General features: G+C 39.7%; 2 protein-coding genes across 5 annotated transcripts in view; one reads left to right on the top strand and one right to left on the bottom strand.

Moving 5' to 3' along the window:
- Positions 1-11,211, top strand: part of LOC103050194 (amine oxidase [flavin-containing] A-like) — a 42,851-nt gene extending 31,640 nt beyond the window's left edge. For 2 of the 3 annotated variants that reach the window (XM_088144739.1, XM_088144738.1), the window contains 5 exons: positions 104-161; positions 2,411-2,508; positions 3,450-3,561; positions 4,716-4,778; positions 6,466-11,211. In XM_088144739.1, the coding sequence (XP_088000865.1) occupies positions 104-161; positions 2,411-2,508; positions 3,450-3,561; positions 4,716-4,778; positions 6,466-6,615 (481 nt within the window). In that variant the 3' untranslated portion in view covers positions 6,616-11,211. The remainder of the gene's footprint in view (positions 1-103; positions 162-2,410; positions 2,509-3,449; positions 3,562-4,715; positions 4,779-6,465) is intronic. The other variant, XR_015796809.1, reaches the window with a different exon arrangement.
- Positions 1-14,134, bottom strand: part of LOC103061946 (amine oxidase [flavin-containing] B-like) — a 77,346-nt gene that overhangs the window by 7,345 nt on the left and 55,867 nt on the right. The window lies entirely within an intron of this gene.

Below are 14,134 nucleotides of genomic sequence, written 5' to 3'. Positions count from 1 at the left end.
TTCATCTCATTTCTATACTGCCAAAACTGAATGCCTTGTGATGTTAATTTAAAAGCTAATGATGAATTTAGGTTAGTTTTAAACATTGTCATTCTTTACGTAGAAAGAGAAAAATCTGTGAACTGTACGCTAAAGTGCTGGGATCAGAAGAAGCTTTACATGTAAGGAAGAACATCTAAAATTGGTGGAGTGTTGATTGTTACAACGTTATGATCAGGCCATGTGAACATTTGGGGTATATGCTCATATTAAAATTATTTAATACAGCTTCTTGAATAAAATCCTGAAGGATCAACGCAATGATGCTTTTTCCCAAGCATTTCAGGTACACAGTGGAAGGTACATTTGGGCTGATAGAGAAGTGGGGGAAGGATTTGAAGATCATGCTGCAGGGCGGGAAATTTGAAGTACTGGTACTTTTGGGTAACTAGAAAGAATAGTCTTTTATTATGAAGTTAACCCTTTTGATAACTGTGAGTAAGTCCACCTGCAACAAAATGATGGCTTAACAGAAGAAGCGTAATGCCTTGTGATTTCTAGAATCTCTTAGAGACAGGAGTTTGACAAAAAACTGTGAGCTTTGGCTGGACTGCTGAAAATGAGATGCGGCCTTGGGAGATAGGATTTGGGCTTGGAGATCTATCTGATCATTTTGCTGTTTGCTGGAGGAGTCTTTTTGCATCCATTGGCTGGATTCACACAGCACATTTAAACCAGTCAGCCACTAGCTTTTTCATAGCTTTGTCTTTGGACCCAGCAATATATAACCATGCTAGCTGGGTCAAAGGGTGTTATTTTGGGAAATATGCAGGCCATATTCACTTCCTCCATTCCTACCTAATATCCTATGAAGTCTTGCGCCAACACTTATTATATAAATTGTCCCTTCCCTATTGCACAGCATTGCATCAAGGTGTTTGGGAGGCATTTTCTTTGTTGTCAGGCCTCAACAGCACATTTTGTAATGGAGCATCATATGTTCTGTTCATTATACACTTCCATCTCATTTCCTGGAGGTTTGGTTTGCAAAATTTGGTCACTGCCCCACAATTGACTACATCTCACATGACACACTGACTAGAGAATAGCAGTTTGAGTCAAAATTGCTCTGATACAGTTTTGGGTTAAAACTGCTTCTTGATTGTCCCTGATGTTGTCTGGATTAGTAGTTTCACCAGTTTTCTGTACGACAACTGACTGAGTTAAACTGGGTGAATCATCGTGTTCTGCAAAGATTTATCAACAAATCAAATATAGTTTGCCTGCTTTTCTCAAGGCAGCTAAATGCTACAGCAGTGTTCTTGGACTTTGCAATACTTACTGCAAACTTAAGAATGTGGGGCAATATTTTGTGGTTGAACAAATGTAATATTCAACTGCCAGTTTCAAAGCTATGAATTGTACCAAAGTTACATTCTCCCCATAGTTGTGTCCTCACTGTTCCATACATTTCTGCCCCCTCTCCTCTTTTTGGGTTTCTGCACTTTCATTTGGCAGCAGAAAAGAACAATTATTCTTAACTCCTAAAGCTGTTTACTTGTGTCAAGCACCACACAGCTGAGCAAGAGCAAGAACACAAGAATTACAGTAAGGTATTTTTATTGCTAGTTTTGGGGCAAATACTGTACCAAATCTTGCAAATTCCAAGAATTTCCAATCTAATTTTTAGTGACTTCATTATGGTGGAGTCTCTTTGAATTATTTGAAACAGTTCTTCCTTGCAACCTGAGTTGGTACTGTATTTACAAGATAAGCTACCAATAGACTTGTATTCTTTCTCTTGATTGTTCATGTCTAAACTCTCTTTTGTTACATTCCCAGCCTCTCCACAATTTCTCACATTTATGGGAACTCACTAGAACCGCCTGGTGCTTTTGAACTCAGTGAACAAGACTAACTAACTTCTAAAATTGATATGGTTAAGATTACAACAGATTAAACAACAGGTTGATGTTCTATTTTCATCAAAATACTCACTTTCTTTCCCAATGGGAAAAATTGCACTTCTCTCCTGAATATTATGCTGGAACCTATAGGACATAACTTCTGATTCCTCACCATGGGACTATAATATGTGAAAAGAGTATGAGTTCTGGAAATTACAGATTCTCTTCATTAAAAAGTTGCAACAATAAACATTATCTACCAGTTCTTGGAAAAACAAAGCTTTGTGCTGCCCAATTGTTTATTCACTAGCCAGGAAGCATGACATCTAGCTTCCAAATTGTTGAGTCAGAGCTCTATCGGCATGTAGGCTGTGAAGTTTAACCCAGTACTGTTCAGTTTGTATGACTCCGCTTCTATGTAGTCAAACTGAGAAAATATCTAGTAATCCTAATTTTAACTCTGCCATCATTTTTTTTTTGTTTTTAAAATTTGCTTTACTTTTCATCTTGGTTTATTCTTACAGCCAGTGCATTATGAAGAAAAGAACTGGAGTACAGAACAGTATTCTGGAGGCTGTTATACAGCGTACTTTCCACCAGGCATTATGTCCCAATATGGAAGGTAAAACAAGATAATAGTGTTCCCTCTCTCGCTCTCTCTCTCGGCATTGTTACCCAAATCTTGGATTTTTACAGCTACCAGAAAAGTGAGCTAATCTCACATTTGAAAGAAAGGTTTATAAAAAATATTACATATTTGGCAATAATAAAGTTACAGCTAGTGCTTTTGACTTTAGTGCTGTTGAATAGAAGAAACTCAAATACAAAAACAGGGTTTAACTACAGATTATTTGCGGATATGCACTTGGAATCATATGGAAATTGCTGAAGTGGTAATGCCTTAGGATAGTGTATTTGCTGTTCTGGGAAAATAAAGGTGGGAAGGAAGAAAGATAAATAAATGAATGGCTTCACTTTCTTTCAGATGGAGTTGGGCTACATTTAAAATTCAGGTACTTAATAGTGCCATTGCAAAATAAGCAGATGCTTTGCTCCATGCATTCCTTTTGTCTTCACTGATTTGTGAAAAAGACAGCCTTTGAATGAAGTAGATCTTGAAGTATAAGGCAATACCAGTATTCTTCCCAATCTAGGTCTGCCAGCATCCCAGATGTAGCTGGGATTAAAGGTTTATTCATGACAGATTTGAGTTCTGGAAAAAGTCTTACTGCTTGGTGCATATAGCAGCATGATAAGACAAATGGGTAGCAAAGATGTACCACTTCCCTTCTACTCTTGAAAACCCAGCATATTGGGTGTTCATTTTGATTAAGTATGAGAAAGTCACCACAATAAATAAATAAATAAATGAATGAATAAACACACACACACACACACACACAGAAAGGGTGTTGCAAAATGTTCATGTTCCTTGAAACAAAACTTTAGTCAAAGTTCATGGAAAATTTAAGATAGCACTAGCACCTGTTTTTGTTCATAAAAGCATACTAACTACAAGTGAGCTTACTATCTCCATTTTATTTGTATGTGTTTTCTTTAAAGAATAATACGTGAGCCAGCTGGTAGAATCTACTTTGCTGGCACTGAGACAGCAACCCAGTGGAGTGGCTATATGGAAGGAGCTGTGCAGGCTGGAGAGAGAGCTGCTAGAGAGGTAAACAGAACCACTACTATTTACCACCTTCATTAAGGACCCAACTAAACTAGTTTTATTTGAAAGGAGATTGGTAACTTGGCACTGATATTTTCAATATTGCTGTACTAAAGAAAAAGACGTTTCAAATTAGAAGGACCAAAGGCCAATGAAATATACAACAAGATACTGTGACAGTTTTTTCATACATTACTAAAATTGCTAAGACAAAGCATTTTTTCATGCCTAGCTTAATTTTTCAACCAGAGTGCTAATTTAGTAAGCCTGAACAACTTGAATGATATGAAGAGGCTATTTAATTTAAAGCTTTTGCAGTCTTCTATACCACCTGTTTTCTGCACGGATATGTATATCCTTGGTAGATGGGATGTAGTTCATGCATACCATGAGCAAAGGCAAAGTTGAAGTTGTTAGAGCAGAAATGTCAAGACTGAACACTGATATTCTGAAAGACAGCAAACTAAAATGGACTGGAATGGGTCATTTACCATCAAAGGAGTAACAGATCTATTACTGTGGACAAGAAGACCATAGAAGAAATGGAGTAGCCATCAGTATTAACGGAACAGTGCCAAAATAATTGCATGATACTAGGCTGTGGAGGTAGCAAAGCTTAGGGTCAAAGGAGTCCCTCTCAGATCTAGAACAGGAGGAAGGTAGCAAATATGATGGATGTGCCCCCAGTTTCATCTGGACTTATTTTGTAAATACCATGACTACTATGAACACACTGTATTTGGACTGATCTGGAAGACCTGGATATAGGATGGTGAACTTGGAACTGGTTCTTATGTGTCTTTCTCCTAAGGGGTGATGGGTTACCTCTTGTGGTGTTACCACTTTTCCAGGCTGTCTAGTCTCCCATCACAGCCATACTGGTGATATTTGAATCTGGGAATTATATGGAAAGGTCAGAAAATGAGATACTTACCACATGAGTGCTTTACTTCCCCAGAAGTCAATGCTATTTGCTTTCCCTGTTTCAGACATTACTTTTGTCGTTTGGGAATTCAGCATAAACAAATAGCATCTGTATTGCACATACAGTAGATAAATGTTCTCTTGGCAATATTTTTATCTCTTCCATTCCAATTGCATGATGTGTGTGATATAAAAAGGATTATTGTTACTGGAATGCAACTTTTCTCTTCCAGATATTGTACATCATGGGAAAAATTTCAAAGGATGAAATTTGGGTACCAGAACCAGAATCAAAGGCAAGTGTTCTCACAAATGATCTTCTAAGAACTCTGAATACTTTCTTCATATATTGCCTGTGTATATGACTGTAGCACTCTAATTTTTAAGCCTAACGGAAGATGAAGATGCCTAATGGAAAATTGACTGTGGACTTAAGAACAGATATATTAACCCAGTTTGTAGAGAATGTATTTATAGAATGCATTTATTATGAACAGAGACAGCCACAGTTGAAAATCTTTCTATTTCTGGCAGCATTTTACTTTTTCCACCATCTCACACATACATAGAAAATGAATATAAATACATAGCTTTGAAGGTACTCTAAGTGTTTATGATACCATTGCAACTTGGTGCAGAGGTATTATGGTAGGAAGATGGAGAGTAGATATCAAAGAAATAGAAGGGGTTTTTTGTCCATTGCTGCTACTGATAGGAAGCATCCTCAGATGTGCATTTAATAGATGGACACAATGAGTTCTACTAAAGAAATATATGGGCTGGTTCATATAAAACGACAAAATCTCTTTTCTCTTTCCTTCCTCTAGCTATAGTTGTACAAATGAATATCTGAGTTAAGTTCAAGGCAGGACTACTTCGCCTTTTTCCTACCCTGCTTTTCATATTGCCCACCTGTACCTGTACTCTCACTATATAGCTATTTCCTTTTCCTAAGTTCATTTATGTTCTCCCAGAAAGTCTCTTAGCATTTTTTTTTTTTTGGCCATTATTCAGCCCATGTTAAAACAGTGTTTTGAGGAATCAAAATTTGAACTGGTCACGCTCCTTTTTGCCTCTTTCATGTTCTTTGTTTTTAAATTGAAAAAACAAAATAAATACTAAAAAAGTTAAAACAAAAAAAGGGTGAGGGGGAATAGAAACTTAAGGCTACAAACTCAGAAACACATATAAATATATTAATAGATATATGATCTTAAGGAGAAATAGAAGCTTTTTAATCAATCCATATGAAGTATTACTGTCCAGAATGACATTTGTACAGACCAAGGTGATCTGTCAGGACAAATATTCGTGATATTTCAGAAGCGTAATAGTCACTAAGCAAATATGTGACAGAGAGACACTGTCAAGATCACTGGTTGCTACCATCTCATTCAAATAAAGTTCTCTGGTACAGCTATGCCAGTCTTACTCTTATTCTGGCGTGCGTTGTTGTCAGGTACATGAAATTTGGTTGTAAGTGTGTGCATTGGTCGGAAAATGATTTTTTTTTTACTAACATTTATTACCATATTTGTGAACAGTTGCTAAACGAGGTAGCTGCTAAATGAGGAGTGGCTGTAATAGACCTAATTAGTGGTAACCAGATGTGAATTTATTTATCTTTAACTGTAAGTATTCCAAAACGCACTGTTTTTTGATGAGGAGGAGGATGTGCCATACCTATAAATACGATCCAGTGAAATGTGTATTTTAATTTTCCAGTGTTTTGCAGTAATAAACCAAGTAGCTAATAATAGGAATTGGGAACCAATTTCTTATGTGGCATCAGTTCAGAAGTAGACAATAGATGCTCAATTGCATTTCTGCAGTTTCTAAAAATGAAGTGTATCTGAGTGTGCATTTGCATAGAATTAAATAGGATTCAACTGAGGTAGGGAAGCTTCCTGATAAAACTGCACTATTTTGCAGCTTAAGTTGCTCAGATTGCCCTGCTCTAACAATTAATGTGCTCCATCCTAGGAGGTTCCGGCGCTCCCAATTACCACTACATTTTGGGAGAGAAATTTGCCATCTGTTCCCGGACTGCTGCTCTTCCTTGGATGGTCTACTTTCATCACCTCATTGGCTACAACTGGATTCTTTGCCTATAAAAAGGGACTTCTTTCCTGACCATGTATCTAACCCAGTATTTTCCATTTATTGCCTTCATGCTATGAATGTTGTTTCTGAAAAAGCAGTCTTTCACGCCCTCTTTGGAACGTCTGAATTAACACATCCAAGCCAATTTAATTCATCTCCCTTTACAACACAAAAGGAGTCAGAAAGGGTTCTATTTTCTTTCCTCAATGACTTCCTTGCTTAAACGTTGGTGACCTCTCATCATACCCATCTGTTTAATATATATTGAGAACAAAACATAAGAGAGGTTTGTCATAATCCTTTGACAAACTTCCACTTGTCTTCATGGTTTCAAAATCTTATGATGAACAAAATCAGTGTTGAAGGCTTACACCAATCTTTCTCCCCCATCTATTCCCTCTGGGTGTGCTGAAGTACAGTTTCATCATCTGCACTCTGTATGCTGATGGAGTTTAGCGGGGTGGGTGGTACGTATTCTGTGGCTTGTTAAACTACATGTATATTCTGTCAAGCGCCTGCTAAATTTAATACGCTGCATATAGAGGCTTCACTTGCTTCATGCTAGGATTACATTTCCTCAAAGCCTTGTATAAAACAATACATAAGCCATGTAAAAAAGGGAGTTGTGGGCTATGATGTTAAATAGTGTAATCCAAATGCATTGACAATTGTTCCCATAAATTTTTAGAATCTTATTCCTAAGAATTGTGTTACTCAAACATGTTTTGTTCCTTGTCTTGTGTTCTATGTACAGTGAAAGCATTTTCTCCATCTTTTCTATAGCTGGGTTTCTAATGCACATGGTTATCATGGCAGACAAAGAGGTATGCACCATGGCATTATGAATGTTATTAGCATTCTTTGTTATGTTGCACCCAATAGATTAACCCAGGTTAAAAGCTCATCCTAGAGATGAGGATCCTTCATCAGCTTTGGCATGATGTAATATGTCCAACTTTGTTTTTACTGTTAGGTTCTTTCTCCTTTCATTTTGTGTAAGGGAGTTGGACAAGATGTTGATGGCCATTTCACCTATAACAACAGTAATAGCTATTACAGGTACAGAAGTAAGTGGGAGAGAGGATGCACAAATAGAACAATGTGTGAGTGAAGGCAATAAAGTGTTTTGGCAAGAAAATATTCAAACAGTCTCGGCAGGGAGACATCCCGACATGTTTCCAGACCTTTGGCACAAAATTGACTATGCTGGTCCAAATCGAATAAGAGTGATTTTTCTTTTTTTACGTAAAGTGAATTCCTGGATGAAAATGATCCGTCTTATGCTAGCAAATTCACATAACTAGCCTATACAGTGGTATCTCGGTTCACGAACTTAATTCATTCTGCGACTCTGGTCGCGACCCGAATTGGTCACGACCCGAATCAAATTTTCCAATAAGGTTCAATGTAAATATGGTTAATCCGTTCTGACCCCTCCAAATTTGGTCACCAACTGATTTTGGTCGCGTCCTGAATCAAATTTTCCCATAAGGTTCAATGTAATTACGGTTAATCCGTTCTGAACCATATGTATTTTTTTTTTTAAACCACAAAAATATGAAACAAAATACAGTATGAAGAGAGAGAACGCTAACCTTGCTTGACGCGACTTCTGGCGTGGAGGACAGGAAGGCGGGTGGGGAGGCGGTTATTGCTTGGAGGTAGAGTCCCCCTCCCTACGACCATGTGTCACGGGAGGGAAAATGGCCGCGGATCCTGTTCGTCACCCAATCTGGCGTGCGCCAACGGAGGCAAAATTTTGCGAACGGTGCTGTTCATGACCCGAATTGGTCGTGAACAGAAGCGTTCGTGACCCGAGGTACCACTGTATTTGCAATGAGAAGCATGAAATGAGACCAAAGATGAAGCTGAATAAAGAGAGTTAAGGAAAAAGATGCATATCCCTTGTACATGAATCAAATCAAATCAAATCTTTTTTATGGTCATAGACCAGCATAAGCCCTTATACATAGAATTGGAAAGAATCTTACAAGTCATCTAGTCCAATCTATTGCTTGAAGTTGGAAAACTAGGGCTACAGTATCCCTAGAACAGTGTTTCTCAACCTTGGCAGCTTGAAGATGTGTGGACTTCAACTTCCAGAATTCCCCAGCCAGCATGGCTGGGGAATTCTGGGAGTTGAAGTCCACACATCTTCAAGTTGCCAAGGTTGAGAAACACTGCCCTAGAAGATGGTTCTTCAGTTCTATCTGCAGACCTCCACGCAGAGACAACCACGTTCCTCCCTTTCCAAATTGTTCTTACTGACAGGAATTTATTTTCGTATTTAGTTGAAGGCTCCAGCCTATTCTATCTAGTCTTTGTGGTCAGAGACATAAATATAGATGGCAGAAATAAAACACTATAAGGAATTAAATACAATCAGGAAAGAGAAATAAAATGATGCAACAGTAAAACAAGATATTTGTCTTGCATTAGCTGAAAAGCTAATTTTAATCATAGGATTGGAAAAAGAAACATAGTGGGCATTTGATAGGTAGCAGCTGAAGGCTAAACGGTTAAACTCCTGATAATTGCACAGAACCTGGCTACCTTCCTAGGCACTTCAGGAGATACATCAGCCAAAAAAGATGAGTTTTCTCCTCATCCGACCAGCCAGAGCAGTTTAACAGTAGGCTGCCTGGTGGGGAAATTCAGTCTTATATTAAGGTATTGGTGTATTTCCCATCAGCACAGAAGGAAGAAAGTTAAATTTATCAGAGGCAAAGCTCTTTGATGTGATGCACTCAAGATACCACTCCTGTAATAAGGGGAGATCGTGCTCTGTGAAGGTCAGTTTAAAAACACACCATTTTAGCTTTGTATTGGCTCCCTGAGGCTCTGCCTATATTAAATTAATAAGATCTAGCTTAATGCCTTTCAATGCTGTGAAAATCATTCCAGAATGGTAAAGCAGCCAAAGATCTTCTGCAAAGATCAATTTAGCCTAGATGTAAGCCCCTGTAGAGCAAATCTGATTCCAGTCTACAACAGGAACTGGACACTTGAGGCACTTGGAGAATAGATCTTAAATGCTTACTTTGGACCACTCTGATAAGTCTCACAACTTTATAGAAGGAAACCTAGGCAGCATATACATGAGACGGTTCCCTGTAAAGTGCAGAATTGCATTAGCAGTCCTCTGGCCTGATTAGAGACTTTTTTCAGTGGTTTCCTGCCTGCCTCAGAATAGTAAGTCCTAGATATTTGAAAGCTTTTTTAAAATTATTTTTATGATTGTATTGTTATTTTTCAGCAATCTGTGTTGCAGGCAGGCCTTTTTGTGAAGAGTTGCAACCCTCTCATGGTTCACACTCACTCTGTCTAGGAAAGCTGGTTGTTGCTTTATCCAGGCAGAGTGGAGAAGTCTGGCAGGGACCCAAGTATGCATTTGTGCACCCAAACCAGATAACTCAGCATTCACACTTCCAAGGGCAGCCACAAATTTCACCACCACCACAGCTTGTTGCTCCAGAGGCACTTTATACTCCTCCCAATGGCTTCCTTTAAAGAATGGGGACACAAGGGCAGGAGATGTGAGACAAGCATCACTTGGGACTCCTTTCAACCTACAGCTGTTGGATGTGAGAGAATGGCTGCTTTGGGAAAGAGCAGAGGCGGGAAGGAACAGCTGTGCATTTCTCAGCAAAGCCTGGCAAATTTGGCCAGTGAGGAAGTACAGTTCCAGACATGAAGGTGGGTGGAACGCCAGCTCTGATCAGGAGACAGGAAGAAGGATGTACTCCTGGTATGCCCTTCACTAACTGCACTCCACTGTTGGTGCCCACAGCTGCTGCATTCTCTGCAGAGTTCTCCCCACAGGATTTTTTTCTTACCCATGACCCAAAAGCTGGACCTCAGTGGGGAACTTCAACACAACATTGGCCTCTCCCTTTCCTAGTACTAAACAAGCCTTCCTCTGCGTCCACAAAGCTTGGTCCCAGGTTCTGTCTTAGGCTGACTTCTTTCCCCAACAACAGCCCTAAGACTGGGCCATAAGACTGGAGAAGCTTAGAAAAATTTTTGCTGGTCATCTTTCCCAGTTGCATTGGTGGACCTGAGCAGACCCTAAACAGTCTGAAAGGGTCTAGGAATGCTCACAGTAGCCACCAGCAGGACCATCATTGCCTAGGCCTTTTGCCAAAACTGTCAGGATTTTCTTTCTCATGGGAAAGGATTCATCCCGTTATCTTTATAACAATAACAAATAATATTTTGGCTACAGAGATCATGTGAGAAACACCTGTTATTGTGTGTTGTGTATTGTACTGTTTACTGCCACCTATTGGCGTGTGTCTGCTAGTTACCCAGTGGGGGTGGCATGGAGCTATAATATAATGAGAGGAAAATGTTCAGCCTCTCAGTGTCTCAGTGTGTGTGTGTGTGTTTTTAGCTTTAGCTCAGTATAGCACCATGTAATTTTTATGGACTATGTAGTTGTAACAAAGTACCAAGTAGTGTACCTCTTCTCTGAGAGTTTGTAGCTAGAGATTTTGTTAAGCTTGTGTTGCTAATAAGTCTTGGATGCTACATTACATGAGAAGATGTGTTTTTCTTTATATTTTGTATGATATTTGCATTTTATGGAATTTTGCATTTTTATCAATAAACACCAGTTAGTATATATTTTCTGACTGGATTTCTTTGGGAAACAAGAAATGGACATTGCATTGTGAACAGCTGCAATGTTGATGTGTATCTTTCCTGGATAACTTTTCCTGGAGTTTTTGCTGCGTTCTGCACAAACAGGAGTGTTTGTGATTTGCACTCTGCCCGACAAAACTGTCTAGGCAGAATTGTGCTGTTTTAGGTAGGGTTCTGCACCATCTTTGCTAGCTCACTGATGCACCTGCACAAGATTTGCTAGTCCCCTTTTTTCACGTTAACTGTTAGGCCTGGCTGTGATGCTGACCTGAGTTTCGGCAGGCTTGCCTGCATGGGAATGGTGGTGAAGATTCAGGCCTAAATTCCTCTAAAGGGATTCCAGGGCATAGATGAGAACCAGAAAGCTACATCCAAGAGGAGGTGGCCTATCCAGCTGTTCCAGATGAAATATGAAATCAATTTGTGTGATCCTCCCCTTCAGTGACTAAAAATGCAAAAACCAATGGGCTGCCATTGTTCTAGCAGCTGGCTTGTCCAGGTAGAGAAGGAGCCTGTCTATAATGGGAGTCCTATCAGAGTGCAGTCTGTATTATTTTAGGGAGTCATTGGACCAAAATGTTTGAAAAACCCTGCTTTAGTCTCTTCCAGATCCATGTGATGCTGGGGCAGGTCTTGCACAGATACACATCTCCCTCTGCTGAATAACCCTACCTGTTTGCAAATAGATATCTGCTTAGTCTGTGTGGTGATAAAAGGATCTAGGTATTCTAAAGCTCTTCTACATTTCTAAACCAGTAGACCTGGTCTGTGCCTATTTATCTTTGTAATTTAGTGAAATGTTCCTTAGAATAACCATTATATTGCCATTAAAGCATCCATTTAAAACACCCCAGGGCATTGTAGCTTTGGTGTTTTTATGACTTTTGTAAGGCAATTTATTTGCTATAAATTATCCATCATCTGCAAATGTGTGTATCCGCAGAATTTTTAGGAAACGTTTCAGAGCTTCCCAGAGGTAGCAGGATTGCTCTCAGGGGCTTATCCTGGGGTGGGAAGCTCACTCAGGTAAAAGGAAGTTGTATGATTACAGTCATAGTGCAAAGCTTTTCTACATTTGTCCACTGAACTAGAAATCAAATGTATACAGAAGGTAATCTATCTACAATTATTATGAAAGTTGAAGTCCTCCCTGCACCAGTTCATTAGGTGTTTTCCCCTCCCCTGGCTTATGTCTCTATTATTTGGCACACAGCTTACTACTGTGCTGGAGTCACAATCCAATGTGTTGGGCTATTTTGGAACTTGAAAAGAATCAGAAAAATGTAATCAAATGAGCCAAGAACTCCAGTACCTTCTTTACAATGACAAATTATAATCATTGGGCATTGCCATGAGAAGGAATAATAGCTGTAATGCCATAAGCACTTACCTGGATCCAGGGCCCCCTAAGCTCAATTGACTTATGAATGTAAGAAGAGTCAAGATGGAATATTAATCTAGCAATTACCACATAGCGATGAGATGAGAGCTGAGAAGGACATCAGGATAATCGCTCCTGCTTTTGGTTTCCCACCATGGTATTCAGAGACAAGCTTCTTCTGACACTGAAGATAATGTGTAGCCATCAGAACTAGTACAGGTGAAACTCGAAAAATTAGAATATCGTGCAAATGTTCATTTATTTCAGTAAGTCAACTCAAAAGGTGAAACTAATATATGAGATAGACGCATTACATGCAAAGCGAGATATGTCAAGCCTTACTTTGGTATAATTGTGATGATTATGGCGTACAGCTTATGAAAACCCCAAATTCACAATCTCAGAAAATTAGAATATTACATGACATCAATAACACAAGGACTGGAAATAGAACAATATCGGACCTCTGAAAAGTATAAGCATGCATATGTACTCAGTACTTGGTTTGGGCCCCTTTTGCAGCAATGACTGCCGCAGTGTGGCATGGCATGGATGCTATCAGCCTGTGGCACTGCTGAGGTGTTATGGAAGACCAGGATGCTTCAATAGCAGCCTTCACCTCCGCTGCATTGTTCGGTCTCATGTCCCTCATCTTTCTCTTGGCAATGCCCCATAGATTCTCTATGGGGTTCAGGTCAGGCGAGTTTGCTGGCCAATCAAGCACAGTAATCCCATGGTCACTGAACCAGGTTTTGGTACTTTTGGCAGTGTGGGCAGGTGCCAAGTCCTGCTGGAAAATGAAGTCAGCATCCCCATAAGCTCGTCTGCGGAAGGAAGCATGAAGTGCTCCAAAATCTCCTGGTAGACAGCTGCGTTGACCCTGGACTTAATGAAGCACAGTGGACCAACACCAGCAGATGACACGGCTCCCCAAATCAACACAGACTGTGGAAACTTCACATTGGACTTCAAGCATCGTGCATTGTGTGCCTCTCCATTCTTCCTCCAGACTCTGGGTCCTTGGTTCCCAAATGAGATGCAAAAGTTGCTCTCATCAGAAAAGAGGACTTTGGACCACTGGGCAACAGACCAGTTCTTTTTTTCTGTAGCCCAGGTAAGACGCTTCTGATGTTGTTTGTTGTTCAGGAACGGCTTGACAAGAGGAATATGACATTTGAAGCCCATGTCCAGGATCCGTCTGTGTGTGGTGGCTCTTGATGCACTAACTCCAGCCTCAGTCCACTCCTTGTGAAAGTCCCCAACATTTTTGAATGGCCTTTTCCTGACAATCCTCTCCAGGCTGCGGTCATCCCTGCTGCTTGTGCACCTTTTTCTACCACACTTTTCCCTTCCACATCACCTTCTATTGATGTGCTTTGATACAGCACTTTGGGAACATGCAACTTCTTTTGCAATTACCTTTTGGGGCTTTCCTTCCTTATGGAGGGTGTCAATGATGGTTTTCTGCACAACTGTCAGGTCAGCAGTCTTTCCCATGCTTGTGATTCCTACTGAACCAGCCTG

The sequence above is a fragment of the Python bivittatus genome, unplaced genomic scaffold (genome assembly GCF_059951505.1).
Source record: "Python bivittatus isolate LINGU-HERP-01145 unplaced genomic scaffold, Pbiv_v1 ctg000350_np1212, whole genome shotgun sequence".
In the NCBI taxonomy this organism is placed as follows: domain Eukaryota; kingdom Metazoa; phylum Chordata; class Lepidosauria; order Squamata; family Pythonidae; genus Python; species Python bivittatus.
Note: the sequence above shows the minus strand (reverse complement) of the source record. Positions and strands in the feature narration are given on the sequence as shown.